Source organism: Apostichopus japonicus, chromosome 9 (assembly GCF_037975245.1).
Source record: "Apostichopus japonicus isolate 1M-3 chromosome 9, ASM3797524v1, whole genome shotgun sequence".
NCBI classification, from domain to species: domain Eukaryota; kingdom Metazoa; phylum Echinodermata; class Holothuroidea; order Aspidochirotida; family Stichopodidae; genus Apostichopus; species Apostichopus japonicus.
The window spans coordinates 32,311,241-32,335,141 of record NC_092569.1 but is presented as its reverse complement, the minus strand read 5'-3'; the positions used below and the strand labels follow the sequence as shown (position 1 = coordinate 32,335,141).

General features: G+C 34.4%; 1 protein-coding gene across 1 annotated transcript; it reads left to right on the top strand.

Annotated features, from left to right (window-relative positions):
- Positions 1-7,572: 7,572 nt before the first annotated feature.
- Positions 7,573-15,840, top strand: LOC139973287 (fibrinogen-like protein A). Its single transcript, XM_071979852.1, has 5 exons — positions 7,573-7,732; positions 11,980-12,037; positions 12,563-12,732; positions 13,244-13,517; positions 15,279-15,840. Exons 1-5 carry the CDS (start codon positions 7,652-7,654, stop codon positions 15,539-15,541), a joined length of 846 nt encoding a protein of 281 aa, XP_071835953.1. The 5' UTR covers positions 7,573-7,651; the 3' UTR covers positions 15,542-15,840.
- The last annotated feature ends 8,061 nt before the right edge of the window (positions 15,841-23,901 follow it).

Genomic DNA, 23,901 nt, shown 5'->3' with positions numbered 1-23,901 from the left:
TTTTCTATGCTGATGTAATGGAATCAGGAGATGTCATGAACAATTTATCCTTAAAAAGAGAAATTTCTGAAAACAACTAACAACAAACCTTGCTTGGTAACCATGTACCTGCCAAAATCAACATGATAACCCATAAATGTTAGGTTGAATTTGAATCCACCTTCACATAACACATCTCACCCGCCATGGATGACATATTGCTGCCTATCGTGAATTGATATATCTCCTTTGTACAATGCCAGTCATGTTCTTGTTTCTCCATTCTCTCCTAAATATTATTCTAGTCTAGTCTCTTTACCTCTCAACATATCTTTTTTTAAGAATGTTTTGATTTATACCATATTGCTTGTCCTTTATCACATTTATTTTTTTCTTCACCAAACAGGAGGGCACAGATATTGAGAGCGCAGCACAGGGCAGACAAGGACAATATTGGCAGCCTTTCATCCTCTCTCTCGGACCAGACTTGAACCCCAAACAATTCTTCATTGTGGCAGAAAAACTGGCCATTCCAACAGGGACAGAGGCGTAGAACATACATTTAATATAGACTATGCTCCCCCTCTACAACACTAGTTTTGTGAGTTCCATGCTTCCATGGTGTATGGAATTTTGCAACCAACAGAAGTGAAGTCTCTCGTCCGTATCCTTGCCACATCTATAAGGGCAGCCAGCATGGAGTTACTTCAAGGAGTGAATGTTACTTTTTTATTGCTCTGTAGTCCGGAACCACGTGTGTCAGCATGGAGTAGGTTTAAAAGTGTGTGAAGAGTCGCGCAAAAAGAACGTCTAATGCCGGTAATCTGACCTAGTTTCGAATGAGGTGTAACAGAAGTGTTAGACACTGCAATCGATCCCAGAAAATACAAACACAGCTTGCTACCGTCGGTAATTAGACACTAGTGTACAGTCAGTACATACAGCTGCGGTCAATACCCACAGCACAGTGTATAAACGATACAGCGATGAACATCTCAGGTCCAGCTAAAGATATCAAGGTATCACGTTTCATTACTGTCTGTCTTTTTTAGCGACACGAACAAACATCACTAGCAAGCAACAGAAAGTTAACTTTTTCAGATGGCTGCATGCTGTTTGGGACAAGTCTTCAATGCCTTTAAAGAGTAACTAACACATACCCTAAAACGTTAAATTGATTACCTGGAGTTTACAAACAGTTTTATATGAATAGGGAGGGCTCCAGAAATACATATTTAATTGATTTTTGGTTTTTAAAAATGTTTTTTAATGATACTGATCTAATTATGAATGTAATTAAACAAACACCTAGTTGCCAAAAAAAACTTTGTTGTATGATTTTTCGAGCATGTTATTTTAATGTTTACTTTAATGTTCCTACATTTCACTGCACTCACTATGTTGAAGGTTTATTTAATTAAGCAATTAATTAAGCTAATATTATTTATTGTGCACAATATTCCATAATTTGTTTTATGAAAAGCAAGTAACCTGATTATTATAAAGTCAGTAACGGTAGAAAATTTCATTTGAGAATATCCTTTCCTCATTATTCCCCCCCCCCCATTTTTTAAAAATTTTAGTGATGTAATGAGTCAAAACTGTTTTCAATTTTTTAGTCGACTCTCGAGTGACATTTCTTTTTCAGCTAGAGGCGGACATTAAAGGATTCACGTGAGATAATTTATAAAACTTTAAAATTTGATTGAAATCCCAATCAAAATCACTATATATGATTACTATCAGAAAGTTAAGAAATAATTGAGGGTGGTATAATAGTCACATGTACTGTTTTTGCATACAAATTTGCTTTATATGAATGCCATATCATGAAATCGTGAATGCAGTATATAATAGTTCATGTTTATCTAATAGCCATTATGAAGTTTGTGCCATTCTGTCAACTGCTTGCTTGTAACATTTTGTTTTGTGTGTGCTGGATAATGACTTTCAGCAATCTATATCATTGAAACACAAAGTATTAAATGTTCACCGCACTGATATATAGTTTGACCATTCCTAATATTTTATAAATAACCTGCTGAAAATTTGTCATATGTTTTCCCCATTTTGAAATCATTCTAAGAAAATTGTTGCTACTATACATTAATGATTCACAACTGGAAAAAAGGCAATGTACCAGATCCATTGTACTATCGTCGTGTTTCCATCATATCCCTTTTGTAAAGGCAGGATCGTATAGTTACTATATCCTTTACCGTGGAAAATTTAAAGTTCAGTGAGTTCGGGAGATGGGATCAGCTGGGTATATAACGACTCAATTTACAGCTGTGTTGTCAATGAATTCCAGTGTATTACCACCTGGTGGTGACATACAAAGAATTTAAAGTGCTTTCTGTTACAGTGGTGTTGCCAGACATTTGAATCTTGGTTGGTGATATGTCTATTTGTGAATTCCTTCTCGGGGGAGGGGTTCCCCAGGCCACCCATTGGCGACACCACTGATCTGTTCTCAGCTCACCTAATCCTTTCATTTTAGATGGCCCAATTCAAGCAGAAATTTGACAGATTAATATTGAACTGAAAATATGTCACTGTTATGTAAAGTATCTTTATAATTTGAACGTTTGTTGCAAAGATAACATGTTTTGTTGAACATCCCTCAGAATATTGTAGTTTTGATTTCTGTTCTTTTTTTAATATGATAACAAAAGTTATATAAGAATATATAAGTGGGTTAGTGGGAATAAAATTACTGTTCGGTGGATATTGACAATTATATTTCTTGATGGAATACCATTTTTAATGTACTTTGTGTGTGACTGTCACAATGATTTTCTGGTCTTTATAGCCTAACATGATTGGATGTGAAGGCGAAGTCACTCCATGAAGTAGTACCTTTCAGTTAATTCCCCTGCATTAACAGATCATTGAATGTTGTCTTGATGACCTTAACTGCATCTTTATTGAAGAATTCCAGCACTTAGCCAACACGGAGGATCTATAGAAAAGCTTGTTCAATCCAGAATTTGCAGTTTATAAAATTGACAGTATAGCTGTGATGTGTAATAATTCAGTCGAAAGGACCGACTGTTCAGTCTGATATCAGTCTAATAGACTGAAAGTATTCAATCTTATTAAGACTGGTGCTGCAATAAATCAGTCTAAACTGCTGACTGTTCAGTCTAAAGTGGTTTGATTTTCAGTCTATTAGACTGAAGAGTATTTAGTCTAATTAAGACTGACCTTCAGTCTTTACATTTCAGACTGGAATTCAGTCTAAGTAGTCTGATCCCTTATCCCATCCATCATTAGACTGAAATTTCAGTCGATTAGACTGAAATTTCAGTCTCTCATTTTAAGAGAGTATATACATATATATATATATATAAATATATATATATATAATGGAATGGAGGTAAACGACGAAGGAAAAGACATATATATATATATATATATATGTATATATATATATATATATTTATATATATACATATATATATATATATATATATATATATATATATATATATATATATATATGTATATATATTTATATATATATATATATTTATATATATATATATATATATATATATATATTTATATATATATTTATGAAGAGTGTTTGAAACAGAAAAAAACACGCGCATGCACCCTCCCCCCCTCCACCATGACACTCCCTTACAAAAACGGATATGTTTTGAACCCACCTTTACATATATATATATATATATAAATATATATATATATATAATGGAATGGAGGTAAACGACGAAGGAAAAGACATATATATATATATATATATATATATATATATATATATATGTATATATATATATATATTTATATATATACATATATATATATATATATGTATATATATTTATATATATATATATATATATATATATATATTTATATATATATATATATATATATATATATATATATATATATATATTTATATATATATTTATGAAGAGTGTTTGAAACAGAAAAACACGCGCATGCACCCTCCCCCCTCCACCATGACACTCCCTTACACAAACGGATATGTTTTGAACCCACCTTTAGTCTTAGACTTCCGATCACCCGGTGGTACCCCGCACATTGGTGCCCCCCACCCCGAGGTAAGGAAAACTACCATGGCAACTGTTGATATGTTAACTGGCATATCTGTATATGACACAACTGGCAAAGGAACTACAAGATATTAATCGCACTATATGGCGCAATGAGAAAATAATAATAATACACATTAAGATTCAAGGATCTCAGAAACTATAAAAGTTGTAGTGAATACAAATGTCTGTCTGTGATTTTAATTCCCCGTGCCTCTATTTTCTTTATTATATTTACGTTTTGATATTAAATCTAGCAGATCTATGCTGACATATAAATTAAAAAAACATGTTTGCACTTTTACATGCCTCTCGTCCAACCTAGCTGAATGACGGTCTGTCTTTACGGGTCAAAGATCAAAGGGATCTACGTTGTCCGTACTAGCCGTAATCCAACATCCACTTATCCGGAGGAAGGGGGGGGGGGGAGTGTGCACCTCTTTTCAACACAGCACATGGAGTGAATATTATACACAAAAAAGTGAATATTATAGCACAACCGTGCGTATATATCTAAGTTAAACCTTAGTTGTAGCATTACTACAAATGTCTCTAAATGCAGAGAATTAAGAACAGAATTGCATAAATCAAATTTATGTTTTTAATTCTTTTCCAACCAAGGGTCACCCGCATAGCTGTTTAAATTCTGGATTCGTCCGTGATTACAGACAAAGTAACGCATTCTCTATTGACAAACAATAATTATCAGTTACTCTTTTGACCATGCTGTTTATTCAATTATACTCTAAATAAAAGGGAAAAAATGAATTTAAAGGTGTTCAGAACTCCAATGAAAATATTATACTATCATTTTCAAGTATGTCTGCATTGTCATTGTGTAGATGTTTTTAATATTGATATATTGATCAACAGTTATCACATATCGAACTTGACATGTATAGATCAGTTAGCGCTAGAAATAAAATAGTATTGTCGCGTTCCAACTGATGCAGAAGCGGATGGCGATCGCGGAAATAGAAAATATCGAAAGAGTTTGTCGAGTGTTTATATTAACATCTTCGTAACCGATACAGTCCAAATGTTAAACATGGAACTAAGATTACGCTATTACATTTACTTAGTGAGACACATGTATACCTGTCGCAGAAAACCAGGTCCGATCCTGAAGATCTTTATGTAACGGGAACCTCTTTGTGAAGCCTTTGGTTTTCCTGAAGTATATTATTACATTAAGGAAACATTATTCTCTATTCAAAATTTATTCAGGGCTGTAGCTCTCCCAACCCTCCCCTCTGGTCAGATCTACGTAGTTACTCAAGGAATTGATAGACTGTCTAATTGATGGACTGAATACTCGAAAACTGAAAAAAAACTTCATATTTATGTTGGTCGCGAAGAAGAAAACCAAGAGATGAAAGATGACATAGGAGTAAAGAAAAACAATAACATAACTTAAATTATGGATTAACTCCAAGAAATAGAACGAAAGAATAAATACACATAAAAGATGAGTACGGCTATTTATAATATATTTATAATTAATAGCATTATATGGTATAAGAACAAGAAAGACACCAATGCTTTTTTCGAAGGTGATTAATCCAAATATCACTCTTCGTAAATTGTTGATTCCAGTATGCTTATCAGCTGAGATGAATATTATAATAAACTGATAACACCAACAAGTCGGACAAAGCAAGTTTTATAATCTATCACTCTGTTTATAAATCAATTCATCTCTTTATCTTATATAATATTTATTTCATACCTACTTATGATTTGCTCCGTCATATTTCATAAAGATGGTGTCAATAAATAAAATTGAAGCTTAATGTTATTTAATATAATAGTACAATTCACATTGTTTACGTTCTTTTTGTAGTATGCTCCTCTTTGTTTATATAAGCTAGTAAATAATGGTGTTTTGTGAGATTCAAATCCATCGAAAATAGAGAATATTTTAGCAGGCAAGATTGGAATGGGGCGAAATTAACATCATAAATACAAATCGTCTTTACTGGAACAAAACATGTGACAGGGAAATCATCATGTTTGCTTCAGAAACTAATAATGTTCGAACTAAAAGGAGTATATTCCCCTAATCTATTTCATCTCTATCTATCTCTATATCTATATTTTGTAAATGCATCTGGTTATAACAGAGAGAGAGAGAGAGAGTGATTTCATCAGCGCATTGAAGTTGAATAGCTTTTTTTAAATATAATATTTTAATCATTTATGCTTGGAGGAAATAATTCACATGTATCAAGTTTGAAGGATGAATCAACATAAAGTTTATAATAGCCTATAAATAAAAGTTGAAAAGTAACTGCCTTTGTGACATCACATGCACACCACAAAATAGATAACATTTTAATGAACTATATTTGGAGTTAGGGACAAGGTATTGAGATTAGGCTTTCAACCAACAGTGAAGGATAATATTAAGCATATGATGACAGTACCTTGGAAGTTATTAGTCATTTCTAGTAATGATACAACGCCCACCTTTCCACATATTTATAAAAAAAAACGACAGTTAGCGCTTGGCTCATGTAGTGGTGTTGTGGCGAAAAGAAAAAAGTTGAAGGCAAATGGCAGTGCTGGAAAAGACTCTGGTTCGGAAATGTTGACAACTTAACCTAGTCGTTGCATTTTCAAAAGGAACGTTCAAACTTCAAGAGGAATAATGGTGTATTCTCCATTTTGAGAAAATTTGAAGAGAATAAGGAGAGTACTTATGTGTGAAACTCTTAGTTATCAAACAAAGTATTATGTTTACTTACTTCACAGGTTTCTCTTACAATCGCAAAAAGGATACATTTGAACGAAAACTCTAGTGTGTTCAGCGCATGTCGTCATAAGATGGTATATAAAAAAAAATCTTATTTTTCAACAGAGCATAGAGAAGATGAGAAAATTCAAGAATGACAACAGCGATGATGGGATGCATCGTCCGTATTATTATGTAGAACACAAATCCGAATATTGTTTAATTCACATCACATACTGCTGTATGTTACCTAACTTTATACCCTAGTATTCATATATCACGGGTATAACGATCTCATCGCGCACTGGTTTAATGCTGCTTGATTGCTAAGGTAGTTTGCACTACTCATAACGAGTTTTCACTACTCATAACAAATAGAGATCATTCTTCTCTTCCGTGTTTGCGTAGAACTTTTAACTTGACCCACGCCTGCTTGAAGACAATCTCATGCATAATTCATGAGTATATGTAACGTAGTACCTATCTTTCAACATCCTATATACGGTTCTAACACCATCCACCACATCACGTACACCATTTTGCATTGTGGATTGTGGATTTTGGTATAATTGTGGAATAATGGCAATTGAATATAAATAAAACACAATATAACATTTCCATTAAGAAATGAACCAAGTTTTTTCTTCAAATCCATATGTTTATCTTCATAACAATTGAAGCTTATGAATATTCAGTATAATGATATGAGATAATTCAAGGTCTCCTTAGTCTTGTCGACTGTTTCCTTGATTCATAAGATGTATCGTGTTTAGTTGAGATTTCTTCATTCTGCTGATAGACTCTCTCTAGATCACTTCATTCTGTAAAGTTCATCGCTTCAAACCATAAAAAAATGAAGTTGACGTTTCTGTGTTTGTGCGTCTTTGGTGTTTGCCTGCAACGGTTGGATTTCACGGAATCATCGGGACAGGTGGTAAGTCTTCAAAGATTTTCGCGTTTCAACGTTTGGTAATAGACCATATATCTCTGCTTACTGTTCTTTAACTTCTTTTCGTAGCTTCTTTTTGCTAAGTTGCAGCATAACTTAAACTTGCAAATAATTTTTGCAAAGCACTGAAAAATCGACGACCTATACTGAAGCAAGACCAAAACAGATAAACGAAGCAACTCTGTGTTCTATTAATCTTGGTATTATTTCAACGCTTAACTGTAATCCCAGCTATTTATATGAGTTCTTTGTTGATAAGACTTAATTTTTTCGAACGAGAGCGATAGAGCGATACAGCAAAGTAAGCCAAATTTTAATCGAAACCCTAGATAACTTTCAATGTAGAAATAATTCACCTAAAAATTAATGTTAGATGTTATAATGTATTCCCATCAAATATGAAGGTTATTAGTATAAAATATTCATAGTAATAACCCAATAGCTGATCAATTACCCCCAAAAATGGTTGATTATCTTTAATCTGTAATATTTTGTTTATTGAACACTGCTTAAAAAAAAGACGGGATATATTTTGTTTGATTTCTCGCTCGTTATCGTTCATTTGGTTAATAAATTGTGACGCGATTTGATGACAACTGAAATCTCATTATGAGTACTTCTAGATATATAAAATAGTAATTTAAACATGTAAAATTGAAAATCAAATTAACAGTAAACAGAACTGTACATTTTTTCGAAAATATTAGCGATCTTATATCACTAATATTTCACTTTTAGTAGTATCGTCAGATGACGAATTGAACAAAATCCCATATTTTTTTGATAAAAGTAGTCATAATGCTATAATTATTTCACTACAAATCATTAACCAGCAATTTAAAATTAGTTTAACAATAATTATGAGTAACTAATTAGAAATACAAAAGATAATACCATATTTGGTCGGTAATCTTTACCATAACTTCGTGTATACCTTTACTTGTTCATTCGTATTTTTATATTTCATTGGAGAGCAATTAAATTGAACTCTAATTTAAACATGTTTCCGCCATAGGTTTCTAAAGATTTGTCTGTTAAAAAACAAACAAAAACAAACTTATTTGTAGAAACATGGTCAAAGCTTAGAGAAAAAAAAAGAAAAATATTAACAAGGAAGTGGCTGATTTCTATTTGTTACTTTAGTGTCTTGTTTGTATTTACCTTTTAAAGTTAAGAAATATGCAGCTGTTTTATAATAGTCATCTAGCAATTTGTTTTTGTTGAGAACACTATCGTTATGTTATGGACTATAGTAACTGGATAATCATTAATCAAATATGTTGAGAACTATCGCAGCGTAAAAAAACTGATAAAATTTATATATTTATCTTAACGCTTCAGCTAAAATTAGTTGTGTGTTTCGGTTGCGTTTTACGGATATACTTTTGCCTAAATATTTTTGTGTAAAAGTAAGTTGGCCTGACGTTTCGATCCTAGCAGGATCTTCTTCAGAGGCTAAATGACAAGTTACAGTAACAGAGGGGACAAAAACACGCACAGAATACAGACAGGTTAATGAGCACGGTGAACACAATGAGATGGATGAAAGGGGATTATAAGTAGAAAGCAACAGGAGAAGAGGAGAGGAAGGAGATAAACTGTGGAGGGACAAAGAGAGGATTAAAGGCACAGGGTAAGGAATAAACTGGAGAGGGACAAAGACAGAAAGGTGTGAAGAAAAATGGAGGGGAAGAGAGCTGTGAGAGGAAGAGTGGAAGGGGGGGGGGGAGGGAGAAAGGGGAGAAGGAGTAGGGAACAGAGGAAAGTTAGTCATGTCCTTCCTGAATGTTCAGCCCATGAGGTTGAATGGTACGAAGGCGTTGCATCCAGAGCCTCTCTCTGCTGATACGTACTAGGTCAGGACGGCTACCTAAGGATTCAATCCCCTGTAGGGACATGTCGTTAATGGTATGGTTGGGAAGGTTAAAATGTTCTCCAACTGGGGTCTCAGTCTTCATGGTGTTGACTGTGGATCTGTGACCATAGAATCGCTTCTTGAGGGTGGTTTTGGTTTCGCCAACATACTGGATGCCGCAAACTCTACAAGAGATCAGATAGATGACATTGGTGGTAGTGCAAGTGATGTGACCCTTAGTCTTGTGTGTGAGTTGCATGCTGTGGCTGGTGATGGAATTGGATTCAACAATGTGGTGGCTGCAGACGATGCATCTCGAAGTACGATCACATTTGAAGGTACCATGCTGAATGGGTGTGGGGTTAGAAGTTAGAGGTGGAACAGCAGCACGTACAAGAAGGTCTCGTAGGTTGCGTGGTCGTCTGTAGGCGATGATGGGTTTTTCAGGGACGGCTCGTTGGAGTCTATCTGAAGTGAGAAGAATGTTGTGGTTGTTAGAGGTGATTTTCTGAAGGGGAGGAAGATTTGGGTGGAAAGTAACAACGAGGGGCAGCTTGTTGTCGCAATCTCGTCCCTTTTTGTCCTTCACTGCCAAAGTAGATGATCTGGAAAGGGAGCGGACTCTCTGAATGGCTTCACGCACCCTTCTGGCACTATGGCCCCTGGCAATAAGGTGTTTTTCCAAAGCATCTGTATGGCGAATGAAAGAGGAATTGTTAGAGCAAATGCGACGAAGACGAAGTGCTTGACTGTAGGCAATTCCAGACTTGCAGTGACGGGGATGGCAGCTTGAAGAATGGAGATACTGGTGTGTGTCTGTGGGCTTGGTGTATAAGTCTGTAGAGAGAGAATCGTGTTCCTTGCGAACAGTCACATCGAGAAAGTTAACCTGTTGGTGAGAGTAATCAGAGGTGAATTTGATGGTGCTGTGGAAAGAATTGATTTGATTGATGAAGGTGAGCAGGCTATCCTCATCACTGGTCCAAATGAAGAAGATGTCATCGATGTAGCGCCACCAGATAAGGGGACGACAGGGAGCCGTACTGAGCATGCGTTCTTCAAGGCTAGACATAAACAGGCATGCATAGGAAGGAGCCATCCTGGTTCCCATGGCTGTCCCGTGTCTTTGAAGGTAATGCTTGTCCATGAACGTGAAGTTGTTTTTGGTGAGAACCTGTTGCATGAGAGCTTTGATGTCAGAGATGGGTGGACAAGGGTGGACCTTCTTAGACAGGGCTGCACACGTGGCTGCGATACCTTCAGCATGAGGGATGTTAGTGTACAGAGAAGTGACGTCGAAAGTACCGATGATGGCTGTACTGGGGATTTGGTTTTTGATATCTTCAAGTTTCCTGAGGAAATCTGGAGTGTCATGGATATAAGAATTAATCTGAGGAACAAGAGGTTTGATGAAGTGGTCCACAAACAAGGATATCTTCTCGGTGTGGGACCCATTGCCTGAGATGATAGGCCTACCAGGGTTACCAGGCTTGTGAATTTTGGGCAGGAGATAAAACCTGGCTGCCTTACAGTCTGTGGGAGAAAGGAAAGAAACAGCCTTCTTAGAGATCTGGTTCCGCTGGTACATATCAGTGATGGTCTGTTTTATCTGCTGGGAGAAAATATCTGTGGGATCAGAATCAAGAAGAGTGTAAATATCACTGTTGGAGAGATGACGCATGGCTTCCTTGATGTAATCCTGTCGATCCTGGATGACAACTGCAGAACCTTTGTCAGCTGGCTTGATGATAATGTCACTGCGAGACATCAGTGAGGAGAGTGCTGTTCGCTCATCTCTTGGAATATTTTTAACAGCTTTCTCACTTAAAAATAAATGTTCGATGTTTTAATTTATTCCCATAAAACAAATATAGGTTGTTAGTACAAATAATCATATAACATGTTTGGATCATCTTCAATCCGTAAATTTGCATTTTAATAACACTGCTGTTAAAGAAGAACGGCATAAGCTAATTTATCGCTCTTTATCTTTCATTTGGTAACCAAATTTGGCTCTCATTATGAGTTATTATTAACATGGTAAATAGGAACTATCGAATGTAAATTTGAAAACCAAACCAACAGTAAACAGAATTGTAAACTATGGCGAAAATATTAGTGATATTTGAGCACTTACATTTAATTTTGTGAAGGTCCCCAGATGAAGATTTTAACAATCCTTTATTTTAGATTTAAAAACATATTTGCTGTGAGGTGAAATGCACCACGAATAAAATATTTCTTAGATGTGCCATTAAAACGAACAAAAATATACCTAACAAGTTCATTTTGAATCCATCGTCAAATCTAAGATACCTAAATAACATATTATCTACTAAGAACTTCTCATTTTGTTGATTTGTTTACATGTTCACAGAATGATCTGGGACTTTCTGAAAAGATCAGTAGAAACAGACAAAGAAGAGAGACTGAAAGTAAGTACTTGTTTTCAAAAGTTAACTATTAAGTTCTTTGTGTGTTTTAAATTGGGTGACAGTGTTAATTCTTGTGATTTATTTCCAGAAAGTTTTAGTATTAAACATCAAACCTATAAAGATTTGCTTTTGCTACCTAGCTTAATAGTTAAATAACAAGTGTTTTGAGCAATGAAGTTATGTACATAATAGCTATTACGAATATAAGCTATTACGAAAAAATAGCTATAACGAAAATTAACTGTAAGTGTCGGGCCTGCGAGAAGTCTATACCTCCAACACTAAACTTACTTTTACGAGATGTCATCGCCTTTTGTGAGAAAAAAACAATAAGTTCTTTATATAAAGACAAATTGTATATTTTATTATAATGTATCAATGTGAAGACAAACAAAAAGGTAACTATCCCTATTTGAGGAGGGCATCATATCTCTGAATAACTTACTCTCGTTAGTCTGTTTATAAAGACAGTTTTTACAACACTCATTTTCGTTTTGTTTTTTTCCTCGACGGCTTTTTTATCAGGTTCCTCTTACTTCTACTACCAAGAGCCTCAATATCCGAGAGATTGCAAAGAAGTTTATGAGCAATGTGATGATCAAACTGAATCCGGTGTTTTCATGATTCAGCCTGACGGTGCTCCTGAACCTTTCAACGTCCACTGTAATAATTCAATAGATGGAGGCGGATGGACGGTGAGTTCAAGACGTGTTGTTTAATTCTTGTTTCGTATTCGGGGTGGGAGATTTTAAATTAAGCTGTTATTAATTTGTTGATTTATCAAATACACTATGGATGCAGGATATATATGACAACCATAAAGTCTTGCCTTCATAAAATTTTGAGATCCCCCATAGGGGCAGATGTGTCAAGAAAATAAATTGCCAATATGTTGCTCATTTGCGAGTTTGTATCTAAACAAATGTCTCTAAAGATCGGAATATCAAATCCTGATGTTTGTCTTTGTTGTCCAACATTGATGTTAGCTGCAGTATTGAAATCATCGGCAAACAATGAAATGAGAAATAATTCTTGATTCACTCCCAGCAAATGAAATACTTGCTACGAAAGGTATGTGTACGTATACTGTATACATCTTCAAATGACATTAAATATAAATATATCAGTCTTTATATGAATATTGTTGAACTCATTGGAATTATTAATACATCTGATCATTGAAATAATACCTGTTTTTCCCAAAAGGTATTTCAACGTAGGATTGATGGAGCTGTAGATTTTTACCGACGTTGGAACGACTACAAAGACGGCTTTGGGTTTTTACAACGAGAATTCTGGCTCGGTAACGACAAGTTATCCTACTTGACTAACCAGGGTGACTACGAGCTACGTATCGACCTGGTCAGCAGGAATGGTAATTCTTACTTTGCAAAGTACGACCTCTTCAGGATCAGCGATGAAATCAGTAAATACAGAATGACAGATCTTGGATCATATCTACCTGAAAGCACAGCAGCAAGTTAGTATATTTAATACAACTTATAGTTCACCCAACTCACCCTTAATGTATATTTACATATCATTTCGAACGATTGATACATTATTCCATATGGTCTGTTCAAAAAGATCTTTCCAACCAGGAGGGCTTACAATTAGAGCTTCAAATTAGACGTTCGTTGAAAGTCTTTCCTTTCATAATAGAAAGATTAAAACTTAATGTAAAATGTTTCTTTTTCACTTGTTGAAGTATTTATACTTCGTTATTTAGTGCTCCCATTCTCAAATTTAATTTTCGAAAAAATTAATTACCGAAAAGGAAAACACGGCTAATGAATTACGATTGACATATGCCATCTGCAAATTGGATGTTTACTTTATTACGTCATACTAAGATGTCTACCATCTCAAAATACTTTATAAGGAAACAGATCACTAATCCCTTTAAAAGTGAGTTTCACACTTATTTATTTGCTTTAAGTGAACGTTCACAATGTGTAAGAAAATGTTTCCTCTAGGTTAAGTAAGACCATTAACTGTTTGATGAGTAGCGCAAGGTGATTGTTTACACAGCACAGTAACCTAAAGTAAATTAATATATCACCACGTACTCTCCTTTATAGAAAAACTGAGATGAAGGTAAAATCAAAGCCATTTAGAAATGAGAAGCAACGCTGTGCTGTTCTTCGTTAGTTGTGCACTGTTAGTATTGTAAGATTGAATTATAACACAAAGTTTTTTTTCATGGAAATAATTTCGAAAAAATAATCGAGATTCAAATAAACAACAAGAAAGGATGTACTTTTAAAAGTAAGAAAGGTATAACTATGGTATTGCTAATGTCATATTTCATTACTGTTTATTAGCAATATCAGTAAACAAAATAACTGGAATAATGAGCAAAGTCCTTTCCACATTTAGACGTTACAATTTCTGACCGTTAGATGTCAGATATATATATTAGAAGATATATGGTATGTTACCTTATTCCTGTAAAGCCGCACCAGGAAAGATAATAGATTTTTCAATGAAATAATAAATTTATGGGACACCAAATTTGGTATCATCTAACACAACTAAGCCCACTAAGGTGATTATAGCTTGCTTCACTACTTAACATGGCGTTATCATTTTTGGCCGTTAGATGACAGATAACTTATATATATAATATAAAGTATGTTACCTTGTTCCTGTAAAGCCGCACCAGGAAAATAAAAGTAATTATATATTTCAAGGTTTCTCATTAAATAATAAAATTGTGGGACACCAATTTCCGTATTGATCTATCACAACTAAGCCCGCCAAAGGTGATTATAGCTTGTTTCACTACTAAATACGAAAAATGAAATACTTTGGTCAAAATGTATAGAAAAGTACAATCCGCTCTACAAACACCTCTTAAGTGGAGTAAACGGGAAACGGTTGAAAGCGATAACAACAAATTTTAACGCATTCATTAAACCAGTGATATATATGTCATAATATATATATATATATATAAAAAACAACAACATACGGTTTGGCAGATGAAAAATTCGAAAAGTGGCCTACATTGTTATTTAGTAGACATTTATTGCGTTAACACCAATGAGACGAATGAAAAATATTATATGTGTAAATTTAACACATGTTTCCTTAGTTATGCGTCGAGGCTTTGAAAATACATGTAATAAGTTTATATCTATAGCTAAAATATCACAGATTCTAATCAGAAGTTATAACTTTGATTAATGTTTTTTCATTTGGAAGTGTTAACGATATTTCTTTTCCATCTTCTTTCTAGATACTGACAACTTTGGTTCTTATAACAGAAACATGTCCTTCTCTACATGGGACCGCGACAACGACAGAAATAGTGGTTATAACTGTGCATCTTATTACCATGGAGGCTGGTGGTTCAATAATTGTCATTATCATTATCACGTGAACGGTCTCTACTTTGACAGTCATGACTCTTACAAAACCATTCAATGGTATAACCTCCCAGGAGGTCGTTACAACGTGAAATATACAGAAATGAAAATACGTCCTCGTATTTCCAATTAGCTTCAAAGATATGAATTAATAATGTGGTGATATAGTTGTGAAGTTTGAAGAGAAGAAATATTACACTGTAACTAATAGACATCTATCTTCAGGTGGTTTGAAATAAAAATTCAATATTTTTTGAATAATAGGTAAAGCATCTGAAGATACTCTTGATAAATCAACTGTTACTAATTTAATCTTAAAATTGAAAACAAATGATTATAAGCAGCATAAATTGAAATTCACATAACCCAATTTGTGGTATTAAAATTAACAGACCAATCTTGGTAAATACATGAAAGTAAGAGAAACAACAATATATTGTTATTGATTACGTCTTTGTCTTGTATTGTCCATATGCTGTACTTATTTAAGCGTTTAAGCGACCACTATTGTACATGGGAGAAGCCCGATGGGGCTTATGGATTACAAATTACACGTCGGATGGCTTGCAGTTAAAACTTTTAACTCAAATTTGGAATCTTTTCAATTTAGAAAATCATTTCAGATGGGCAAACCGTAGATTGCTCCTTGGATGAAAAACCAACATATCTATGACCTGGCTGGGGATCGAATCCAGAACCTCGGCAACGTGCCAATACGGACTACACCTGTAAAATTTACTAACCGAAATGACCTACTAACCTTCGGCTAGATATATGCTAATTTAGCTTATGAACTAACGAAATTTTAGGAAAACAAAATGGACCATTAAGGTTGCGGCTATTTCTAAATAGTAAATGTTTCCTGTGACACCGATTGCTAAGTCGCATTGCCTCAAATTGCTCATGTGCCCAACTTAATCGAAAGGCAGTCCCTTTGTCAGTACAGACTAAAGTTTATACTTTGTCCATATATTTTGTAAGTTTCATTAATATGATAAAAGGATAAATTCTACATTTCGCTTCAAATATCAGTTATTCATCCGACTATTTTGTTGGGTTTCTAGTTAATGAAGAAAGCAAACACAAATACCATCGAACATCATATTAAATGATATGGAAAGAGCAAGTTTCCGCAAACGTTTCGTCAGTTGCAATTGCTATTACTAACCACGGAGCGCAACACATAAGGGAAGGCATGGTGAGACTCCATAGGCAGGACGGATCCGGGGAGTGGGTTGGAGTGCCTAAACCTCTACTTCTGAATAAGAAATGATCTTTTAACATGAGAAAATGATAATGTTTCGCGTTAGGGCATTCCTTTTCTATTTACCCATGATTTCTGACGGACGACTATTTTTGTATAATTTCGATATCAATTGATACTTCTTTCATGTAAACACTGTTCTGAGAAATTCTGCATCTACCACTGGGCGGGGTACCACGGGATACTGGCAGGTATGTCCCCCATTTCTATGTGACGTCACTGCTGACAGTAGTAAACAAGCTTCTCAAACACTATGACTGGCTTTTTTTTTAATATATTTTCTTGTAAGGTTGTCGTTTTTCCAGTCTTTAAGAGGAAACTCAAAGAATATTGAGGCAACCTCCCCCCACCCAACCCACGAGATAAACCAGTTGTTAGTAAGCATCGGCAAATAAAATAAGTTAAAGCAGATGTCTTACAATTATAAAGAACATGAACAATAACAGAAATAAAAAAATCGCAAATATCGTTATGCTTTTGACGTAGAAATCCTAAGAAACTGGTTATGAATCAATATCACAGATTTCTGTGGTATGCCGATTGTCATTAATGTGATTAAAATAGAGCTACCAGTATATTTCAATTGCTTGAAAACTCTTGAGTCACTTTCTACGACCGACCAATTTGAGTTCTTCTCACACTATTAAAGGCATTGAAGACTCGCCCCAAACCGCGTGCCGCCTCCGCAAAAAGTTAACTTTTCGTTGCTTGCAAGTGTAGTTTTTTCTTGCAGGCAGTACAGACAGTAATAAAACGTGATACCTTGTTATCTTTTATCTGGACCTGAGAAGTCCATCGCTGCTATGTACACTGTGTTGTGGGTATTGACCGTAGCTACATGTATTGACTGTACACCAGTGTCTAATTACCGACAGTAGCAAGCTCATTGTGTATTTTCTGGGATCGAGTCTTCACACCCTTTTTTAAGGATACATAGCAGACCCAAAACCCTATTATGGTTCCCAGACACAGCAAAACGCAATAGAAGCGATGTCAAGACTTCAAAGGACGTTTGGACAAGATTTACGGTTGAATAACAAGCTTATATATATATATATATATATATATATATATATATATATATATATATATATATATATATATATATATATATATATATATATATATATATATATATATATATATATATATATATATATATGTATATATATATATATATATATATATATATATTTATATATGTATATGTATATATATATATATATATGTATATATATATATATATATATATATATATATATATATATATATATATATATATATATATATATATATATATATATATATATATATATATTCAACCTTTATGTTCCATGAATTTCTATACGAATAAAGAAAGTCGAAACTTATTGAAATTTTCCTTACAATCATCAATGTAAACATTATTGAGAGAATTATTATGATTATTTAATATCTCCAATGATTTTGAAATTATTAAGATATGAAAAGGAAATGTTCTTTCGTGCTTCTTCAGTCTGTTCTTCGATTCTTCCACACAAAAAAAAAAGGTTATGCAAGCATCATTGCTTTACAGCAACAGTGAAAATCGAACAATTTTGATTTTTTAATATTATTTTATTGCAAATCCTTTGGGTTATGTACGGTCAACCTAAAACTAATAAGACCCTTTAACTTTACAAAAGTTGATATGGAGAGGCATCCACGAAATGTTGCTACAACGCATGTCAACACCACTGGTCTAAATGTATCAAAGGGTTTAAATGTGATACAGTTTAGGGTTATACTTTACCCAAAATATTTCGATATATTCGGTGAAGAGTTGCATTATACGTTTTCCTTCGAGTTGTCTACAGTTCATTTAAAAGAAACTTGAACTAGTCTGTTTCAATTTGTCTGATAAATTAAAAGTTTGATTTAATTGCATCGTTAGATAGGTATGAGATATTGCAAGTAACCGTTAGTCCACATTGCCTCTAGTTGAAACGACCATCACATTAATGTTATGAACAACATGTCCCTCCGCTACTAAATGTAAATACTTCATTGACTCTATCTCGTAATGTAATAGACAGCAACCGACTTTCAGATTGTGACGTTGCATAACTCATTCAAAACCTCGTTGGATCCAGAATTAGTAATATGTCTGACAGGAAGTTTGCTTGAACTGTAGTTAAAACTTTTCTCGTGTAAACTACACGGCTCAGTTTTACACGAAATTAGAAAATTAAGAAAATCTGTCATACAAAAATATCGTTACGATGATGCGATCATTTCTTTTAAAATGTCAATATATATTTCACAATGTAGACATATAACTTCCCGCATTATATATATGAAACTAGAACTTTTCAGTCATACGAAAGTTGATTCCATTTTCAGAAGAAAAAGTTTCTTTTCTCTCAGTGTTCAAATTCCACACTCATCTTTAAAATAGTTGGTTACGTATACTCAAATTTAACAGATTAACAAAAATTAGCCGTTTGCAGTTATTTGAGAAATGAAATGATTCAGACCATTGTTGTACACAAACATATTGATAGGATTTGTACATATGTTTCTAGAGTGTTATTTGTATATACAATCCCTATCTAGTATGTTATCTCAATCAATTTATAATCCATACACTCAGGTCGTTCTCGTAACAAGAGATATCTCGTGTTGTTGTTGTGGTTGTTCGCAATAATTCTCCTGTGCACAAAGGAAATCAAATCATAATAAGAAGTAATATGGCATCGTTTATTTTGCAACTGATAACAAACAGCGCAACTGCTAGACGGAAATGTTATTGAAGACGCTAGCTTACAAAGTTGAGATGATTGACAGCACTATGCCCAAACTTGGCACCCTGTAAAGGTTTGTTTATTATATTTGCGACAATTTGTCAAGATGTTAGGAACAATTAGAACTAACTAAGGTTAATTACCCTTTCGTTGTTATCCTACGAAGGTAACTCCATGATGAAAATAATCACATTTCATTTATTTGTTTCCTATAGCATGATTCAGGCAGCCCCCACCCCCCCCCCCCCAAAAAAAGATTGATATTATTCAAAATGATAGAGATGGTACTGCGGTCTTTAACGTGATATTCACCTCGCTGCAAACATGTGAAGATAGTATTGATTGCTCACTGCCAACCATAGCACTTCCGCAAACACGGTCGAAGAAAGAACGATAAAGCACAATAAATAGGAAAGAGCACTTCTTGAATGTTTGAGAATGGATAGGTTGTCATGTCAGTCAGTTAGCATACATATAAATCGTTAATGAAACGATCCACGTGACCGTGAATATGTGCTTGCTGTGTGTGGTCAAGCAGATGTAGTTGTTGTGTCCATGTGTTCATTATAAAGTCGGTGTTGTATCCATGTGATTTGTTCAGCTGTATTTGCTGTTTCCATGTAAAAATGAAATGAAAAAAGAAGAAGAGAAGAAACCAAAACTTTTTACTGAAAAGGTATTTACAAAGTACTTACAAAAGAGGAACAATTGGTTTTCAAATATTTCCTAATGTTATGTCCTCATTTACAAAATAAAAAACTGTCCGATTTATATCGATGTTTACTAATCTCATTTCTCTTTACTTTAACCAAGTGTTAGACGTCTTTGCATTTTCGTGTGATTGATACTAAATGAAATTCTAGTGGTAAAACAATTTGATTGATTGCTGACTTTCATTCTATTCTTTTTTTCATTTCCTTAAATTCCAAATGCTGTTAATGTTTTCTCTCTGTATTAACTATACGATCGATCCTCATCAGGTATCAATCAGTCGCTAACCCTTTGTTATGCGTAAACGCGTGTAAACCATAATAGTGATCGTCAGTGAATGCATGCAGCAGGTAAAAGTCTCTGCCCAGTACTGCCCCTCTGTACCTGGGATCGCTAGAGTGATGGACGGCCTGTGTCATCATTGAAACACGTCCCTCTGTACCTGGCATCGCTGCAGTGACGACCTGTTTCATCATTGAAACACATCCATCTATACCTGGAATCGCTACAGTGATGGAAAGTATGCCATTTCTTTATCACAGTGTCTGGTTCTGGGACCTCTATTATTACTCTCAATTGAATAGTCTGCACTTCGACCATCAAGGCGCTTCAACTCCGCTTATTGAAAGAGCGCCCTCTTTCCTTCGGATAGTGTGGACGCAATTTATGTAAAACTGCACTGTTGTGATCTGTCTTGAAACATGTAATATGTTGAAATTCACCCTGTACCAATATTTTACTTGATACATTATTAACCAAGAAATATGGATAAATGGTTAATTGTTTACCAAGGCTTGATGCTCCATGAATAACTATGCAGAATAGAAGATTAATGGTAATGAAATGCTTCACTTCAGTCTTTAATTTCTAAACTATCAGATATGAGAAGCTTTATAAGAATTATTTTCGAATTATTGAAACACATACACTTTTACAGTAAATTTGAAGGCATGTGGTGTTTATCCTTTTCTCGTTTCGTTTGTCAAAGCTTAATCGTTTATTCGGTCTATTTCATTGATCCAGTTTATTATTCAGTTTTGAAAGATCACTGTTTAAAATTCATAGATAGCCTTAGGTATTTGTATTCAGCTTATCATAATGCATTATGAGTTCAGAGAAGAATTGCCTGAAATATTGTCAAAATACTTTTGAACATAGGGTAATCAGAGTAGTCTTGGTAATGAATGAAGTCTTGGATTTGTTTTGTACAGTGAATCCATATCAGTCTATTTGATTGATACTATGTATCCCCCCCTCCCCCCTTTAAAAAGGACTATATGTACATGCATATTCCATACACAACAACAACGTATCATTAGACAGAAAAATAAAAGTGAAATATAGTTTCAGGTTTGTTGCATAAACGTTATTGATATCATATCAATACGCATATCTTAACATGGCCCTATACGTTTATGCAACAAACCTTAAGCGATATTTTATTTGTATTTATATTGTAAATATATTTGAAAGCTATAGCTTAGCATACGAGGGCATAAAGTAATTTTCAGTTATTAACATCTTGTTTCAGTGGCTTGAGCAAAGAAGGGGGACGGGGGGGGGGGTTGAGGGGTTATGTCGTGGGTGAATGCATGGTCACTTTCTCCATCTTCAGTCGGGAGATAAAACTTTCAGGCAGAACAACTTTTACCTTAAGTTCGAACAGAAACTATACTATGTATAGCATGAATTACTTTCATGATCAACTAGGCTAACGAAACACAATTGCCCACGAATATTAGTTTGACAAAAGTAAATAAATAAATTAACCTAACCAGTGTAACTTTTATAATCAATTAGGCTAAAGGAACCCATTTCCCCCAAGAACATCATTAATATATATATATATATATATATATATATATATATATATATATATATATATATATATAAATCTTTCCTCACGGTATTCATTAAAAGTTATGACGTGCAATGAAATTGAATGAACATCTCTGTATTCCAAATTGTTGCCGGAATGACACACAAATATGTTTTGCTTTTTAGACACATCAAATTGAACTGTCAGATTTTAATGGGTTTACGATTAGTCTTATGATTTGTGTCTGTGGTGTGTATGGGAATTCCATTTACGATTTACAGATCGGGAAGAGGATTGAGCTAATTAAGAGTCCCACGAGTGAACGGATATCAAAGGCAACAATGAAGGTTGTACGCTTAGTTACTTGTTTATTTGTTTGTTTATTTATTTGTTTTATCACCAAAATAATTACAATGTGTAAGGGAGTCTTCTATAAAGCCTGAATTGGCTTAACAGAGTAGAATACTCCCTGGTAAAGAAGAAAAATATAATACAAGTTGAATAAGCAGAATGATACATATACTTTAAGGAGTAATAACTAGACAGGATAACATTGTCCTAGTTCATAAAGAATTTAGCTTTTCATGTAATTACCTAATATATAAATAGAGCATAAAGACCGTACTATAGTATGTTGTGATGATGTGTTTTCTTAAAAACTTCTTAAATAAACTCAACGACTTTTTGGTCCTTTTATTATCTGAAAGGGAATTCCATGTTTTAATCGTATACGGTTACGAAAGCTATAGGTTCCTATAGTGGTACGGTAAAAATTAGTATTTGCATTATAAGTATGTCTCGTTTGATAGTGATAAACAGTTTTGTTACTTTTAATAAAACTGTGGAAATTTTCCGACAGTAATCCATTCAATGATTTGTAAGCAAAAGCCGCAAGCTTCATTTTGATGATATCATCGAGTTTAAGCAAGCAAAGCAAACTTAGGTTTCTTTAACTGATGGGATAAACAGTCTTCTGTCTCTAAACTACATAATGTTTTACTTTACAAAATAAAGTAAAAGAAAAGAAAAAAAAAGGCAAAGACATAAGCATACTCCGCCAGCTGCTGAATTACTCTTCTATGTCATATTGCTGGTCAGGACGTGTGGGGAACAATTTGATTTGATACTTATACTGAATTTTACAATATGTTACATATATACATGAACATAGTCCGCCTTTACACCTCAATCTCGAAATGTACAAAAGAGTATGGATGGGTGGATGGATGGATGGATGGATGGATGGATGGATGGATGGATGGATGGATGGATGGATGGATGGATGGATGGATGGATGGATGGATGGATGGATGGATGGATGGATGGATGGATGGATGGATGGATGGATGGATGGATGGATGGATGGATGGATGGATGGATGGATGGATGGATGGATGGATGGATGGATGGATGGATGGATGGATGGATGGATGGATGGATGGATGGATGGATGGATGGATGGATGGATGGATGGATGGATGGATGGATGGATGGATGGATGGATGGATGGATGGATGGATGGATGGATGGATGGATGGATGGATGGATGGATGGATGGATGGATGGATGGATGGATGGATGGATGGATGGATGGATGGATGGATGGATGGATGGATGGATGGATGGATGGATGGATGGATGGATGGATGGATGGATGGATGGATGGACATACACAATATATATATAGACACTATTATTTAAGGAACATGAACCCCTATTAAATTTGACATTTAGATATAACTAAGTGTGCAATTGAGTATAAACTGTCACGATACTTTCTCGTCACCTATTGAAATGTGTGAATCAGATATAAGAGTGAAGTGAACATTGTATGAGCGTGTGTTGATAAGTAGTTCCATTTTAGTTGCAGTGAACACCGGCTCGTGATCACGTAAAAAAAAAGGAATTGTTATCGTGTACATTGTATTTTACAGCAA

Excerpts from the sequence above, each read along its gene's own strand:
- LOC139973287 (XM_071979852.1), top strand. The coding sequence starts at position 7,652 with ATGAAGTTGACGTTTCTGTGTTTGTGCGTCTTTGGTGTTTGCCTGCAA. Across the intron at positions 12,733-13,243 it reads TAGATGGAGGCGGATGGACG|GTATTTCAACGTAGGATTGA; the intron begins GTGAGTTCAAGA and ends TTTTCCCAAAAG. Across the intron at positions 13,518-15,278 it reads ACCTGAAAGCACAGCAGCAA|ATACTGACAACTTTGGTTCT; the intron begins GTTAGTATATTT and ends TCTTCTTTCTAG.